Source organism: Condylostylus longicornis, unplaced genomic scaffold (assembly GCF_029603195.1).
Source record: "Condylostylus longicornis isolate FDR11 unplaced genomic scaffold, ASM2960319v2 ptg000014l, whole genome shotgun sequence".
Taxonomy (NCBI): domain Eukaryota; kingdom Metazoa; phylum Arthropoda; class Insecta; order Diptera; family Dolichopodidae; genus Condylostylus; species Condylostylus longicornis.
The window spans coordinates 2,927,095-2,946,365 of record NW_026577983.1 but is presented as its reverse complement, the minus strand read 5'-3'; the positions used below and the strand labels follow the sequence as shown (position 1 = coordinate 2,946,365).

General features: G+C 22.7%; 1 protein-coding gene across 1 annotated transcript in view; it reads right to left on the bottom strand.

Annotated features, from left to right (window-relative positions):
- The window catches only part of LOC129605797 (hemicentin-1), a 148,888-nt gene that overhangs the window by 17,734 nt on the left and 111,883 nt on the right, over positions 1–19,271 (bottom strand). The window contains exons 7-14 of the mRNA XM_055515747.1: positions 19,051–19,195; positions 13,990–14,120; positions 10,637–10,796; positions 7,343–7,513; positions 6,666–6,788; positions 5,326–5,459; positions 4,026–4,200; positions 1,450–1,727 (exon numbers count right to left, since the gene is read on the bottom strand). Of these exons, the coding sequence (XP_055371722.1) occupies positions 1,450–1,727; positions 4,026–4,200; positions 5,326–5,459; positions 6,666–6,788; positions 7,343–7,513; positions 10,637–10,796; positions 13,990–14,120; positions 19,051–19,195 (1,317 nt within the window). The remainder of the gene's footprint in view (positions 1–1,449; positions 1,728–4,025; positions 4,201–5,325; positions 5,460–6,665; positions 6,789–7,342; positions 7,514–10,636; positions 10,797–13,989; positions 14,121–19,050; positions 19,196–19,271) is intronic.

Below are 19,271 nucleotides of genomic sequence, written 5' to 3'. Positions count from 1 at the left end.
AAGTTTAAGGGACCAAATTACATTCTATAAAGAAACGTCGTATACAAAAAGTTGAAGCAAATGAAGAAAAATCAAAATTATTGTAAAATCTTGGAAGTAAATGTAGATCATAATGAAACAAAAGATTAATTGCATTTTGCTGGTATTGAATCAGTTTGTGCATTGAACTTTAAGGAACAAAAAAATCATAGTATGAAAAAAGGTTAAATACAAAGAATTGAATTCGAAAAATAATAAAAACATCACGTTTTCTTATTTTTTGTTTTCTTGTTTTCTTTGTTTGCATTCTTTATCATCTTTGTTTTTGGCAGAGTTCGAATATTTTTTACAGAAATTTGCAAATAAAAGAAAAAATGAAAATCTAACAATTTTGGAGCGTAAAAAAGAATTATGGATTTTTATGTGGAACTTTAACACCATCATCAGATGCAATGATATAAAGATTTATTTGTTTGTTTTTCATTTTCTTAAATTGTATATAGATATCTAGTATAATTTTATTATGTGTGTACGTATACAATTTTATAAAATTCTATGGAAATTCAACTGTTTTTCTCTCTAGTATTCGTAAATCATTTTCTTTTCTTCTCGTTGTAACCATACATGTATACGTTATACTGTTGTATATGAATATCTATGGGTATTTTTCATTTGAAAATCAATTTAGTTAAAAACTATTTTATTCTATTGTTTTTTTTTCTTGTCTTTAGTTTTCTCTATTTTTCAATTCAGAGTAATTTTTAGAATTGTATTTTCAGCCATTTTTTTTTCTTTTCAGATTTATTTTTCTTCCGATTTCATGAAAAAAAAACTCTGTAAAGAACTAAAGGATAATAAATTTTCAAATGAAACCTAAACCAGGGAAATGAGTAAATTAGCACCAGAACGTTTTAAAGCAATTCAATGTTATATGATCCCAATATACAAATGTAAATATGTTTGTCTTTATTGAAAGGAAATTACAGTACCAAGGAAAAATTTAGATTAAAGTTAACTTTAATAAAATTTGTACGGATATTAATTAAAAGAGCATTTTAGGTTATTTGATTTTCTATTTTCCGACTAAGTAAATTAATTCTTTATTTTGTACATTTGTTTTAAAAACAACAACAATTATCTATACAAAAAATATTATTTTAAGAACGTTTGAAAATCAAAATTAAATAATTTAAATAAATTTTTGTTTTACAATTTAATATTGCATATCTTTAGGCGTATCTTTAGGGATGAGCAAATAATATTTTAAAAAAATTGAATTTTATATCCTTAAAGTAATATTTTAAGGATTATTAGGAATAACGATAGTTAGTTTTTTACAATATTTACATATAACATTGCTAATTCTAATAAGTAATTTTTCATTTTTTTTGGAAATTGGTGTGAAACTATGCAAATATTTTTGAATATTTTAACGTATTATAAAAAAATTGATGTAAATTTTAATGTTACCTGATCATCTGAATCTATTGTTTCCGGTATAATATCAGGATTTTTTTCATCACTTTCATTACCATCGATTTCTTTGCTACCAGTACTTTTATCACTTGGTCCCGGTGATCCATCCCTTGATGTATTGTCTGTTGATAATTCTTTTCGACTACGTCTTGAATTTTTACATGGAATGCGTAGAGCTAAAATCACAGCAAAACCAGCAACCATTACAGCTAATGTTAAACCTATTGTTAAGGATAGTACGGGCGATAATAAAAAAGCTTGTTGAGGTTTTTCTGAAAAAGATAAATTTAAGACACTCTTATTTACATATAATTATTCTAAATTTAAAATATTTTGTAATAACAAAAAATAAATTTTATTAAATTAAAATTCTAAAATAGTATAATTCGACTTAGTATTAATAATGAAGTACACTCTCACGCAAGAAATGCAACAAAAGTAAGAATCACATTGCTTCGCGTGAGATTTAATAGATGTGCCACTCAATATTGCTAACAAAGAGCTGCCTTAGGAAATTAAAGATAGCACTAACCAGCGAGTTTTTTTTTTTAAAAACTAAAAATCATTTTTTGAACTTGATCTAAGTTAATTAAGTGAATTTATTAATAATATTTATTTCGTTTAGGCTTCAGAAATTAAATTTCACTTGATAAGACTAAGAAAGTGGGTGAAGATTTGTTTGAAATTAATTTTCAAATGCATTATATTATCTTAGAACAATATCGAGCTGAAGTTCCTGCTAAAAGTTTGTTTGTTAAAGATATTACAATTTTTTCGCATATTGATATCTGAGATGTATATTGGATTTGACTTAAAATCACATTAAGGATTAAATTTGAGTTTTAATCATAAATTTTTTTAAAATTGTTTTCGAATTATAAACTCTTCTTAATTTTATTTATATGAGAGCATATTTTAAAATCAACTGCTCTGCTGAATAGAGAATCATTTTGTATAAGATTTCAATGTGACGTAAGTATTGATTGTGCAACAATGACTCAATAGATGTATTAATACTAATATGTATATACTTATAACTGTTTCAACAAATAAAGAAGAAAATACTCCAATTATTTGTTTTCTTATCTTTCTAACATTAATTTGAATGTAATAGAAAAACCTTGTAATATTAATTTGCAAATGAAACCAATTTTATATGGTCAATAAGATTATTGATATAAACTGTATCCCATATTATAATATATTTTCAAAAATATATATATATAATATATTCTTGCTATTTACTTGGATATTTTAAAATATATACACATAGAATTATTTGAAATATTTTTTTGTAACTATAATCTTCAGTAGAATAATGTCTACCAAGTATATGAATAATGAAATGTGGTTTTATTTCTGGCTCAATTAAATAAAATATGGTTTTTAGGAATCATTGCAATTGGATATATTATATTCATCCTTATAATTATATAATCAGTGATGCCATCATGCAAACAATAATCAATAATAATTAGAATTGACATTAACTTATTAAATAAGGGCATTTTTTCACATTTTATTTGACATAATGGAGGTAGAGGTTCTTCATTTAATATATGGATATTTGAAAATGAAATATACATCTTTTAATAATTAAGTATGTACATCTAGTTCCCAGAAAGCAATACCAAGAATCTATTTTTAATTGAATTAAATTTTATTATAAAATATTTTAAACTTGGATAATAAATGTTAGGTTTTTCAAATATTAATTTTCAAATGCATATAAAAGGCCATCAACATTATATTATCTTAGAACAATATTGAGCTGAAGTTTGTGCTGTCACAAAAAATTCTTTGTTAAGGAACAAAATTAAAAAATTAAAATTCAAAATTTTCAATTTCTTATAAATTAATTTCGTGAAATTATATGTGATGATGAATAATTAATTTTATATTTTTTATGTTTTACTTTCTCCAAAGTTTAATTGTAATTTCTCACTTGGGAGATATGTTATCCTTTTAAATATAGCAGTATTACATCAATAGGGTTTAAAAGAAAATTTTAAGAAAAAGAAAAATATTTTCTGCATACTAATATATGACTGATAAACAAAAAGAATTATTTTGTTATCACTTGGCTTCCCAATGATTGGGAAATTATAGTTCATCTCAATTCATAGAACGAATATCGTTTCATCCCTGCAAAATGATTGTTATAACATTATCTATAAGTTTATGATTTTTACTATCCTAAAGTTTTAACCACAACAATTATATTGTGCAGTATGCTAACCTATATGCAATATACAACACTCATACATATATTATTTTTTATACTAAGACTATATAGTTGTATAATTTTTAATTTTATATATATTGTGGTGTATGATTTCTATTTAAATCTTTCCAAGTTAATTTCTTATATCCTTTACAGTTAACTCAATAATAATGAAATATTCAATATTATTTTAGCAACATAATATTAGTATTGTGTATTTTTATACACATACATGCATGTATATTAAATTTTAATAAAAGCCAGTAAATTTAAGATCAAGAATAGAGTATTAAAAGACAGAATATAAAAGGAAAAATAAATTAAATGCCTTTATAAATATTTTTACCTTTTTCAGATGTCAGCTGTTTTTCAGGCATCTTAAGCATATCTGCATTTATATTTGCTGGATCAGATCTACCTTTCGAATTAAATGCATATATTGATAAAATATAGTGACCTCCAGGTGAAAGAGTTGATACTGTAAATCTTGGTATAGGCGATGTAACATTTGCCTTTATTTCCTGTAAAAAAAAGATGAAATGAAAATATAATGGAATGGAAATTAAAGTTTGTACGTACAATATTTCATGTATGACGTAATGTATAAAAATATTTATTTTTAATGTAAATAAATTTCTTGTAATATATGCACATGTTATTGAAAAAATTTATGTAAATATTATTTTATGTAAATTTTATTGAATGAGAATTTTTTCATGTACATGAATAAAAATTTTGATAAAAATAAAAAGCAAAACTATATGCATTTGAGTCAAGTTGCTGCTTTCAACGAAGGCTAATTTGACATTTTCAATGTACGAGTAATTTTAAAACAAAATTTATATAAAACAAGAAAAAATAGAGTTGACCATGTCGACTCTGTGATACCCGTACGAAATTCTTATCCTACGTGCGAATAAATAAATCATAGGTGACTATGGTACAGACTATGACTTCAAGTTGCCATTGTACCATATTAATTTCTGATTTAAATATTTCCAAAGAAATGACCAAATAACTTTTTAAGTTGTATGGCAGCTAGTACAAGGAGTTCAGCAATTTCAGCAACTTTTATCAAACACATTAGCCCTACTAGTATATTTTCTTGCGTGAAATTTCAAAATCATAGCTTTTATAGTTTCTGAGATATAGCCAAATAACTTTTGAAGTTGTATGGCAGCTACCAGAAGAAGCGGTGTTTTATTTTCCATTGTAAGCAAATTTATTTTTTCGTCATGTCATTTCACTGCAATGATCAAATTGCATTTAAATTTACATAAATGTATTTCAAACTGATTTTTTAGATAAGTTAGACTCATTTAGGCTTTGTCGACATTTGATGTCGATAATAGCGGCACATATCTTGAGAATATGCGAAAACTGAAAAATGCTTGATGGAGGGCTTGATGAAGTTCATCATTGAACATCCAATGATGAAAATTGGTCTAGGCGGTCGAGCCATGTGATGGAAAATCCATGTGAGGTGTGGACCAAACTATCTCACACCACAACAACTAAAGACTATTGTTTAAAAAAATTATTTTACTACTATCAAATTCCAGTAAATGAAAATAAAAATCACTGTTTTAGACAAATTCAATTTATAAATTTTATGATCGGATAATTTATATATAAATTAAACTTACATGTGATTGTAAATCTTTAACTTCTAGCATAAAAGATTGTGGTAAACCACCATTAAATCCATCAGTACATTTAATAGTTAATGATGTCATTGATATGTTGGTTAATGTACAATTATGTACCTGATCAGGCCGACCTGTTTGTACAATGGAATATACAAAATCAAAATAATAAAAATATATATAAAATTATTATAAAATAATTAAAATTTTAATATTTGGTTTTATTAAAAAATTAATAAAATTAATTATAACATTTTGTATAACAGAAATAAAATACATTTTTACGTTTGTTTATTCTCCCGTAATAATAATATGCTCGTATACATAATTACATTTTTTACATAATAAAAACCAGAGATTTCATCAATAAATATTTAAAAAAAAAGTTTAATTTTATGTAAATAACTGCAGGTACACTACAGGATAATTACATAGGTATGTATATAAGTATGAGTATTAAGTACAGTCGGACCAGGTTATAAGCACATTGAAAATTACGATTTTCGTTGCTTATATCGGCTTTATTCTTATAAACGAACTTAGTAGTCAGCTGAAACTTATCAGAATTGAATTGATATTAACAATTTCGATGAAATTAACAAATCAAAATTAAGTTTATTTGCGTTTGTATAAGAAACTTTTGCTTGTTTCCGATATGCCTATAAAGTTGTTAATTACGAATAAAAAGGTAGAAAATATCGAAAAACTAATTTTGATTATCTAACAATTGAGTTTGCTTTTATGCGAGTTCATTATGTATGGGTTCGACTGTATATGTAACTATATAAACTCGTAATTTATTGTTGTTAATTTTTTTTTATTATTATTTCAATGAACTTAAAATATTTTTAATTAAGTTAATGTATAATTCTTGTTAAATATTAAAAAAGCATTTCACATAAATTGAAATTGATTCAGAATTTATATATTATAAATTTATGTACAGTTTGATCAATTTTATTGACAGTTTTATTTGTAAAATTTTAATACTCAATTAACAACAGTCTTAATTGAAAATGACTGCAATTTATATAATATTTACTTAAAAATATAAACTGAAATAATTGAAAATTTCAAATTAATCTCAACTACATAAAATATTGCATAACATTAGGCACAATATTTTAAGCTTTGTTACGTTCTCACATAAAAATTATTAACTTTTTTATAAAAAAATCAATCAAAGTCCTTACATTTTTTAATTATGTTGTATTTGTATAAGGGTTAAAAAAAACCATTAACATACTCAGAATATTCGTATTTAGCTATACATTCAGCAGAATGATTATTGCAGAACAATACTTGTTACTAGTAAATATTAATTATTTTTAAATACTTACCAGCTGCTATAATATGAAATACGCATGGAACTTTCTGTCGACCAATTTTATTTGAAGCTATACACAATAAGGTGCCATAATCCAATTCTGTTACCGGTGTATATGTGACAGTTGATGAAGTGCCTATATTTAAATTATTTTTAAAATTATATTCAAAACCAATTATTAAATTTTTTTTTAAAAGAATTAAAAAATTAAATTAGAATAGTAATTCAAGTGTTCAAAATTTATTTAAAAGAAAATGGAGTAGAAATTTATCAGATGGAACTCATTATTTTAAAAGACCACCCAGAATTTTTCTTGGAAACTTTGAAATATTTTATATTTAATCTCAATTGGATAAAACTGTGAAAATACTACAGGTTTGTTTTGTAACACTTATTCAAACAGCAATAGCAATAAGAAGATGTATACGTATACAAATATTTTTTGGTAAGTTCTATGTATGGATTTAATTCCGCGTATGTTCCTACGTGTTATACTCACTTTATAGTATTTGATGTCGACATTTTAAATAAAAATTATGATTTTGAAAATAATAATTTAGAAAGCTAAATTATGTTGTTTTAAATATAAAACTAATTCCGAACAAATTTTTACATACATGCATGCAAAAGGACAATTTTTTAAAATGTTCAGACTTTAGAAAATAAACTGAAATTTAAACATTATTATACCTGATCTACTTATATGACTTGTTGCTACATCTATGCTTTCAGCTGAATTATTGAATGTCCATTTGAATTCAACATCTGGTGGATTGGCATCAACAATACATTTAATTTTAGCATCTTCTTGTTTAGCTACACCATAAATTCGAGGTTGATTTGGCATACAAGTTGGTGCATCTAATAAAAATCATATGTTGTTAAAGATTGCAAAAGAAAATTTAAATTTAAAATTGATAAAGAATAATTACAAAATTACCTATAATGTATTGAATGGCAAATATCTTCAATAAATTTTACAAATTTAAATTTTTCGGGCAATATTAATGAACACATTTTTCAAATTCTAAAATTCTTACATTTGTATGTTTGTGTTTATATCATAGCTTTTTTATTTTAAATCTTTTACATATTGAAAATCCAATATTTAAAAATTATTCGAATAAATTTAATTTGCCTAATTAAACAAAAAAATGACAATAAATTTTTCCGTAAAAAAAAGGAAAACTTGATTTAGTTCAAAAATATCTACATACATACATGAATATTTGAAAAATAATTTATAAATCGGATTCGTTTTTTGTTTTATTTGAAAAATTTTTTTAAAAAGGAAATTTTTGAAGAAATAAAACATTTTATGTCCCTCAAATGTCAATTATTCAATTCAAATATTTTGTATCTGAGAAAGTAATTTTAATATTATAGAACTGAGTAATCGAATAATAGCCCTGCATACATATTTGTAAGTTTTTCAAAAAAAACAAAAGCATAATGCCTGGAATTGAATTGGAAATTGATGCATTCATAATACATACATAGATATTTGTAGAAAATCTCGTTAAATTAGCCATTAATTGTTTTTTCAGCTTCTGTTCGATTTTCTTAGTGATTATAAGATTATATCGAATTTATGTTTCAGTAGATTTTTGTTCTCATCAGTATGGGTCATCTTTTAAAAAATTTTTTGTAAAAAGATTAGCAGAATAAATGTACCAGAATAAATGTTCATGAATAATTTTATAATAAATGAATATATGTAATTATGTGTCAAAAACAAAAATAATCTTAAAAAGATAAATTCGAGGCCTTTTTCAAAAATTTTATATTACATAAGATTTTTCATGATAGCATATTTTGCATACTTATGTACATACATATACACGTTTATGTCAATACACATGTAAGCATAATATTAAATATTTTAATTTAAAAAAAATCATATTTGTGGTTAGTGTTTTATTTGACGACCATGGTTGTTATACGATACACGTTAAATACGTACATGTATTATAATTCATACATATATTTTTGTATTATATTAGTTGTAATATAATTTGGATATTTTGCAAAAAAAAAAATTCGATATAAATTTATTATATTTTAAAAATTAATAAAATTAATTTTTGTGGAAAATTATTTTTGAAAAAAAAAAAATAAGAAAAATGTTTCCCCATATTGGATATCATTTAAAAATTGGCTCCATTTACTCAAAATGTAACCAATTTGGGAATATTAAGTGCTTTTTATAACAAAATACATTTAAAATTTTTGGTTCAATTAATTTTAATAGGGACTTTGTAGCTTTGTTTATGAATTACGTAAAAGTATGAAATTATAAATAAATTTTTAAATGCTACCACAATATCATTTGGAACTTTTCAATAATTAGATATTTTAAAAAATATATATATTCAGATTTCTATTGTTAAGAGTCACATAAGTTATTAATTTGCCTAATAATTATTTAGTACATTGTGTCACGTAAAATAATAATCAGCGACACACATAGAAATCTTAAAATGTTGATGGACTTTTAAAAAAATATTTTTTATTTATTGTTAGCAATCAAGTACTTTTTTACATTGATTAAAATTTGATTTGATTTGTATTCAGAGAATCATAAAATACCATATTATATTGGTATGTTTATATAAAAAATGAGAAAATTAATATTGTATTGCATTACCATTATACTATACATGGTACTATTGGGTTCCCAGAATTTCGTTCCATATTCCGTTGGTTATTATTTAAAATTCGTATTTAAATACCTACATTAAATTATATTATATTGGTATAGATTTGCCTGCATCTCTTTATGAAGTGATTTGTTTAATACCACAGTTTCATATTGATCGGCAATTTTAATTATTGTAAAAATTTACAAGAAATTATTAAAAATATTATATATAAACCAATAAAATTTTATAAAAATATAACTTTTAAATTTGCAGTCATGTAAAAATCGTAATAGGAAGTTATTATTAGAATATTGTATGTATGTGTATATACGTATACGTAATATTATTAACCTACATAATATGTAATAAAAAATAAATAAAATAAAATATGTAATTGGTTGAAAATTTCAAAAACCACAAATTAATTCTCTCATAATTGCTAATAAAATATAATTAATTGCATTTGCAACAATTCGTGTCAAATTAATTATATTTATAAAGTAGTTTTAGAAAAAAAAATTTAGTTAAAATTTTTAGAAAAAATTTGTTTTGTTAAAAATATTAAAGCAAATTAAATTTTTAATATTCACATTGGTTTCTGATAGTTTCGAGAATATTTTAAACGATAAATGCAAGCTGATGAGCATTAATTCTAAAAACTTTTTAGAAAATCATTTAAGAGACTTAGTTTAAATAGTTTTTGTTGCGAATTTTCAAATTTGTTTTATTTTTTATTTTCTATTACCCGATTGATTAAAGTAAATCGTATTACTTTTTAGGTAATCAATTGCTCTAATCAAGACTTTGTGATTTGATACAGATAAAAAACCAAATTCTACATGACCAGATTCCAACAGAAATGAGTTTCTCCAATTATTAGAGGAAGGCAAGGAAACTGTTCTCAATAAAATGTAAATTTTCATTTATTTTGATTTTGAAATTCAGTTTTAGCCCAGTGGGAGCCAGACTTGTATTATGATCCAGTTCTATTTTACTTGTTGTGCCGGCAGTAATTTCAAATTCAACAATTTACGACAATCAAATGAATAAATAATTAAAAATTAAACACTTTTTATTAATTATATTCTAAACACATAATTAAAATAGCAGAAAATCTTAAGTGGTTATAAGGATCTCCAATTTTATTTTGTTAATTTACTTTCATTTTATTGCCATTCAACACCTTTTGCTAAAAGTTCTAAATATAATACAATAAAATCATAAACACATAGCCTAATATTATATAAGAAACTTTTAACTTAAATTGCATATATATATGTCATACTTTATGTCGTACACTAAAAATGTAAAAAAATATTTGTATGAAAAAAAATATACTTACATAAAATATTTAACTTAAATGGTGGACTTATGCCATCACCTTCAGCATTATGACCCACACATGAATAATTACCAGCTGTGGCTCTTGATACACCTTGCAACACCAAAGAGTGATTACTTATAATTACACCTTGTGAAATGTTATGTGGAAGCGGACGTCCCTATATAAATTTATTTTTTTGTTTTTTGTTCAATTTCGTTATTGTTTTACCATTTTTCCATTTTTATAATTTTAATATTTTATTGTTTCCGTTTTAAATCCAAAAGTATGATACATAAGGACATCACAGTAAAATAAATAAGTATATAAAGTAAAATAAGTTTATAAGAAGTGTGTACGAAAACAACATTGAATTTGTTTTATATATTCCAGACCATTATATTTTAGTGTATTATTGTTTACATCGTCGCCCAACAGCAATGTAGAAATATGAGTTAATGTTTGATTATACAACCATATCCGCATATCAGAACCAAATAGCAAAAAGCGAACACGAAGCCAAGTTGAAGTAATTTTGTAGTAAATAAACATGAAAATGTAAAAAAGAGAGAAAAAGAACAAAAACAAAATAAAGTAAAAGGATTAAAATTGAGGATAATTCTTAAGAGGTACGGTGTAAAATTTAATATAAATGTTATTTTATTGTTGTACATTCATAATAGGTATGGCGAATGTTGTTTTTACATTATATATAATAATTGTATATAAATTTAGTTTTACTATTGTGCTATGTACAATTTTTTATATTAATGAAACAAAATACATAGAGAACAATATAATGAAAAATTATAAAAATTAAAAGTAAATTTATGAAAAGTTATTGTGAACATAGTGTAAATACGTAACAAAAGCAGACATGAGAAAAATGAGTGGATTTATTTATATTTAAAACTTGGTAACCTTCAGAAGTATTTGTACAGATAAAATTTCAAAATAAGATTAAAGATTACCAGACATTTATGGGAAATAAGAGTATTCCGAAAAATGTTGTTTTTTAAGTTTCCAAAGAAAGAAATTAAAAATAATATTTTGTTATCCTATTTTTTTTAATCCTAATTTTAAAATTAAATTTTAGCTTTTAATTAAAATTTAAATAATTAGTTAAGATTAAAATTTATTTAACTTATTTGCTAGTTCATAAGCATTTAATGAAAATATTAATTTTGGATAATGCACTGTTTTTGTAAAAAATTTTACAAGATTAATACAAAATTTTATATTTTGTACTCATTATAACTTAATCTTTTCGTCTTGATTCGACTGGTAATGAATCACAATCGTTGACGCAATAAAATACCGGAGAACTTATAATTAATTAACATTTAAAATTTTTAAAAGAGATAGCAGAATTCAGAAGAAAAAGAATTTCTTATTTTAAAAACTTAATTGCTTATAGGTAAATATTTTAATTAAGAAACAAGGAAAATATAGCCCATTCCATGAACTCTTTACAAAAGTAATTTAAATTGAAAATCAATTATCCTTAAGTTAAAATTTAATTGAAAAAATTTTTTTTATTTTATATTAAAAATTTTCGTATTTTTGTCTGAAGTGTTATTATCATACTTCCGAAAAACGCAATACACAAAACAATTATCGTGTAACAAAATTATTAATAATGAAGTGATTGCAAAGAAGAGGAAAATTAATTGCAACTTATTAAGTTAAGAGTAAAAAATGAGATATTTATTTAATTACAATTTCAACTTTATAAATAATTATAATATATTATGTGATATTAAATATTAATAAACCTGTAATCTTACATGATTACCTGTAATACATATTGTAGGTAATCATAATCAGAATTAAATATACGAAATTTTTCTTTAAATTAAGGATTTGCCGAATTTAAAGTTCAAAAATTTAATCAATTACTTAAATTAGTTCTAATTTTGATGAAATTAATGAAATAGATAAATTTAAGGATATCGGAAATGCTAATTAACACACTGTTACCCCTTTTTTGCAATCTACAATCTAAAATGGTAATTAACAACTAAATTTATTTTTTTAAAGAATATGTTTTAAAAACATAATAATTTTAATTAGATTCTATTATAGTTTAGGATGGTGTTCAAAATATTATTACCTTACATGAAATATGTTAATATTTTACATGACCGGTTAAAGTAACTGCGGTATACCTATTTCTCTGTTGGTTGTAACAAATAAATACAATTCGATTAATATACTTAGCTAGTAGTGAAAGTAAAACCTTTAAATACCTTTACTTTAACAAAAAACTAATATAGAAGTGCTCTAATACCTAATGTATGAATATGAACATTTTCAAAATATGGAATTTTTTTAGAATAAAGACGCACAATAGGTTTTTGTATAAACAAAGTAGGTATTCAAAATTCAATATTCCAAGGATTCAAAATCATCTTATGTTGGTTATTTTCAATATAAATTATTAAAACTTAACAAAAAAAAAAAAAAAAATTATACCATTCAACCATTTTATATGAAATTTTCTTTATTGTTATTTGTGGTACACAAAATATACCTATTTAATTAAAATTCCAATCACAATATGTTTACATACACATGTAACTAAAAATTTTCGTAAAACGAAAATATTGAACAAATAAAAATGAAATTCTAGATATCAAAAATTTTCTTTTATTATTTGTACATAAAATATATACGTTAGTATGTACATACTAAATGTACATATAGTATAGACTTCTGCATGAACTAGCATTTTTTGAACACACAATCATTTAGTTATGTACATAAATATATTATGTAATCGTGCATGTGTACATAATATTAGGCAAACATATACACAAATATTCTCATATATACATAATAAATATATAATGTTATATATGCACATGTATTGAGAAATAATATTTAAGTATAAATTTTTAATTCTACAATTTTTTCATCCGTACTACTTGTTTATATTTACTTAATAAACTTAAATATTAATTTATATTCTGTATAGTTATTCGAAAATATTTGCTATATTATTAATTAATATAAAAAATAAATAAAATAAAAAAAAATTTGAGAAAAATGTAGGCTGTTTTTTATTTGAAAGGATTATGTATCTATATAAATACCTAGATATGAATGTATATGTGTTTATTTTAAAATAAAATCTCAATAGAATACTTGTAATTTCATACTTCAAAAATTTAATCTTATCAAGAATTTTATATATGTGATTAAATAAATTATTTTTTAAAATATTTTATGTCAACTATATAAATAATATGTGTATGATATTTATAATATTTGTGTTTGTATATTATTATGAATAAATTGTAATTTATTTTTTGAAATAAAATAAAAAAAGTAAATAAAGAAAAAGAAATTTTTTTATAATTTTAGGTTCTTACATTATGTCGCCATTCAACTTTATAAACACTAGGATGTGCTGTGATTAAACAATCAAAATAGACATCTGTTCCTTCTCTAATTGCATTTGGATCAAGTGATGTACCCAATCGTACAATTGTTTCTGGAATATCTACAAGTAATTAAATAAATATAAATTATTGAAAATCTCATTTCTAATTTAATATCTACATAAACATTATATACAAATCAAAAATACAATATTATATATTATGTATACATTCTATATACATAACATTTAATGGATCTGTACATACATATATAATATAAAAATTTACTCAAATGTAATATAAAATGTTATTCATTATTTTTACAATATATCCTTAGGAAATTTAATTACAGATAATTTGATAATTATACCTGCATAAATCTAATATGAACATACAAATATTTTATTTATATTATATGCAAATATATGTATGTAAATATAAATGCATCAAAATCAATTTCATTACTTACTTAAATTAAAATTTTCTATTTATTATTTTTAAGTTCAATATTCTAAATTTAGTTCAATATTTTTAAAATATATAAGATTTTAAATAGTATACTTGTATATAGGCGCACATAAAGTAATTTAATATTTTTTAAATTAAAATTAAAATCTTCTGTGCATTAATACTGACATTAAAAGACATTGATCTGCAATTTGTTTATTACCAAAAAAAAAGGATATCTATATAGTATTTTCAATAATCAATATAGATTTTAATTTCATTCGAAATAATGGAAATTAAAGGATGTACATTTATAAGTAAAAATATATACATATGTAGTAATAATTTAGATCTTGTTAAGTAATAATTTTCGATTTATTTGAAAATGATATTTTTCTTTGAAACAAAATTTAATTGTGAATGGATTTGAATATATTGGATTGAATAGTTTATTTTAGTTTGAATGTATATAAATGAAAAATTGTATAACTGTTTAATATGTAGAATGTTTATAAGAAAGACATTCATAAGGCGGCTAACGCAAGCGTAAAGATTAATTCAAAAATAATTTTCAAATTTGTATGGAAAAGACAAGGGTGGTCGGAAATTATTACGTGAAGGAAATTATATAATATTTTTAACTCTTCTGATTCTACATATTTTTTGAATACTAGACGCTTGCAATTTTTTAAAAAAATTAGTTTATTTACAAAAAAAAAATCAAAGTTACCTTAACTAATTCAATATTACCTAATTTAATTGAACAAAAATATTTCATTTGGATCACATTGTTTTTATAAATTTTGTTACTTCGGAGAATTTCGTAAAATAATTTTAGCTTTGAGCTTTGGAGGTCTCGCATAGATATGTTTGCTTACATACTTAATTATTATGTATATGACATTAGGAACAATAATTGTTGAATAACGTTGAATAATTTAAATGCAAATTCAATATATTCCAATTTTTTTGCGGAATAATTTTACTTTTACTTTTTAAGTTCAATTTTTTTTTTAATAAGAATATACATAAAGTAATTACATATACTTACATAAGTATGTAGAAGTATCGATTTAAATTTGAAAATAGAGGAAATTTTTCTATTTGTATAATAGTTTCTATTTCAACAGTTTTTTGGGTCACTTTATTGAGCCTAGTTTTTTCTTCTCATCTTCGACCATAGGAGGTTGTTGCATGAGATTTTAAATGGGTCGTAATTTATTTTCTTTAACCAGTGAGTTAACCAAAATTTATAAACGTGTGTTTGCCTTCTCATTACAAATGGGTTATGTACAACAGTTGACCAATTATATGTTGAATTTAAAATTTTATAAAAAAATTATATAAATATCTAAAATTTATATTTTTCACCGTTACTAAATATTAATTGTCGATTAAATAAGCCAAAGTAAAACAAATTGTTTCTATACGAATAGATCTGTAAAACTTAGATTTAGTATAGTGCTATAGATTATCTAATTAAATATATAGATTTTAGTATAGAATATTTAGAATATTTTAAAAGAATCCTTAAAATTAAAATTTATTGAAAAATTAATTGCAAATATTTTATTTCAAAATGTTTTGATTTGTTATAAATTAAAAAAAAAAATTCAATTAAAAATGCTTTTAATGATTGACAATTCAATTCACTATCCAGTTCAAATATTTTTTCGACATGATGAGAAGAATATGTTACATATTTTATGTACAGGGTGACTCAGAAAGTTATACAACAACATATTCAATTGGTTAGAGTATTAAAAATGGGTAAAACATTTGTTCCGGACTGACAATTTCATTAGAAATTTTTTTATAGAGTTTTGCCCAGCAGTATGGTACAGACAATTTAGCACAAAAACCATTTCAATGTCAAGATTTTAAATGCCCTATTTTTCATTATTTTTGATTTTAAACGCTGTAATTAATGAAACATGAAACAATTAAACGCTGTAACAAAATTGAAACGAAATTTTACAAAAACTTTTTAATTGAAAAACTAAAATTGATTTAAAAAAAAATTTTAAATTTTTGAAAAGAAAAACTAGAATTTTTACTATTAGGAAAAACAAAAAAAAAATCTAGTAATCAAAAATTTTTTTTCGAAATTTTTCTTGGTAAAAAAAATTGATAGGTTTTTTATTTTGCCAGTTTTTATAAGAAATGGTACCTATATGGTTTGAAATTTTTAAATGCATTTTTCTCAGATTGGGTGCAATTTAAAAATTAGAAAAAATAATTTTTGGAATCTAGACACCATTTGGCACCTGGAGTTAGTAAAATTATCCAGCTGAAACGAATTTTTAAAGGTATGTCATATAAATTTTGACATTTATTTTATTAGAAAAAAAAATTTTTTTAATAGGAAAATTTAATTTTTTACACAAAATGGAGTTTGTAAATAATATGGTATTAACATTATTAAGCTAATAATTACTAATAAATAATTTAATAAGGTCAATAAATTTCAAACATATTTCTACAAAAACTAAAATTGGTATACAGTTGATGCAACTAAAGAAGAATTCCAGCAAAGCAATTAATTTGAATAGAAATAGATTTGAAAGAAGAAAAACATAAATTTTTTCCGAATTAGGTGAATTTCATAGGAAAATTTGGTGTTTGTTCTGGTGAGAAGTTTGTAAAATTATTGGAAAGAATATTAAATTGAATTTAATTTTAGTTTTATCAATATCTGGTTTGATTTTAATTAAATTTTTGGCTCACAATATTTGTGGTTTTTGTGCTATATCTTCTGTACCGCAAAAATTTTTTTAATTCTTGACGACTTAAATTAAAGCTTAAACGGCTGGGCAAAATTCTATGAAAAATATTTTCAAGGTTTTAAAACATTTCTTACGAAATTATCTAGTTAGAAAAAATTAAAAAAATAAAGCAAGGGAAAAATTTGATTTGCCTTTTCAGAACGGAAGTTATATAATCAAAAAAAAACTTGGATAAGTAAAAATTTCGTGAAAATTCGTTTAAATCCCTGGAACTCGGAAACCCTTGAGATTTGGCACCCAGTTCGGATTCGGAAAATGTTTTACTCATTTTCGATTCTCTAACCAATGCAGTATGTTGTTGTATACCTTTCAGAATCACTCTGTATGTAGCATAAGAATTACAACTTTTTTATTATTTTATTGCCGCACATTAGAATTAACAATATTCACACATGTATAAGTACATTGCATGTTAGTATATGTCAATTCCAATAAATTATCTAACTTAAAATAAATGACAAATTATTCTATATTTGCGACTGTAAATTAATTAAAACTTTATTAAATTTATATTTATATAATAGTGTGTACAATAAGTGCATATATAGGAATGTGATGGCATTTCATTTATATATACATACTTGTGTACATTGTCATACAGTTACATAACATGTATGATGTATATATTTGTCAATCAGATATTGTAAAATTCATTTGCTAATTTTCCAGAATAAATTAAATTTATGTGTACATTGAATTTAATAATTTTTTAATTAGGAAATTATTACAACAAAAAAAAAATTTTTTTAATAATTAAAAGAAAATTATTACAGCATAAAATTTAACTTTAAAATTATAAATTGAAAAGCTTGCATTTTTTTAAACAAATTAAAATGTCAATGAATATTCAAATAATTAGGATAAAAAAAAAAGAATTTTCCCATAAGAATGAAAAATTTAAATTTGAAAAAAAGAGCTGATAGTTAATAATTATTATGTAATATGTAGGTATAACTTATTTATTTCGAATAATCGAAAACTTTAGGATCAATTTTATCATACTTTGATGAATTGAATTTTTCCGAATAAGCTTTGATTAAAAAATTATCATGAAACTGATTCAGAACTATAAGAAGTTTCTAGTTGTTAAAACAACAAATTAAATTGTCATTTTAAAAAAAATATTAATGATATTGCGTGTATACATAAATTTAGTGGCATTATCCTATATGTTTTAAAACGATTTAATGTGGGATGTGGACGATACCAGATTGAAGTGAAAATTTTTATAATTTTTTTTTTATAAAGCACACAAAAAAAGATTTCTTTAAAGTAGAAACTATATAGCCTATATACACTTAAATGATTAACTATTTATGTACAGCGTATTCATGCTATACCTTCATTATTTTATAAACTTTTTTTTTATAATTAATGCAGCAAAAAAAAAAACGAGTAAAGAATGAAAAAAACGTATTTTAATTACTGGACTTTTAATTAACCAGCATAAAGGATAAATAATAAAATATACTTTTTCTCATGGTACAAATAAAAAACTACACTTTTTTTATTCGTAAATTGTTAACTACACATATTACATCTGTATATATAAATATTATATGAAATCACATATAATACACACCTAAATACAAAAAAAAACGAAGTAAAATTTACATTTTTTAATGTAGATTTTCTTATTTTCATATACACATTTACATATTGTAGACGTAACAACAGAACAATACGTATATAATGTATCCTTATTTCATATTTCATATGTATGTATGTATATGTTTACCGTTTATTCTTTTTTTTTTCATTTTTAAAATTTCAAATTTTATTTGCTTATTTTTCTTCCTCTTTTTTCAATTAAACTTACATTGTATATCTAATCTCCAACCATCTTCTAATGGATCAGATGGTACAGCTTGATTGTATGCTCTACAGGATAAATATTTTCCAGCATCCGATCTACTGAGTGTTATTGACAACGTACTTGTTGTTTGATTTCCATCGCTGGATGTCTGCATTTTTTTTTTGTAGGAAAAACAAAAAAGAAAAAGACAAAAAAAATTTTTTTAAGTTGAAAAATTATAATAA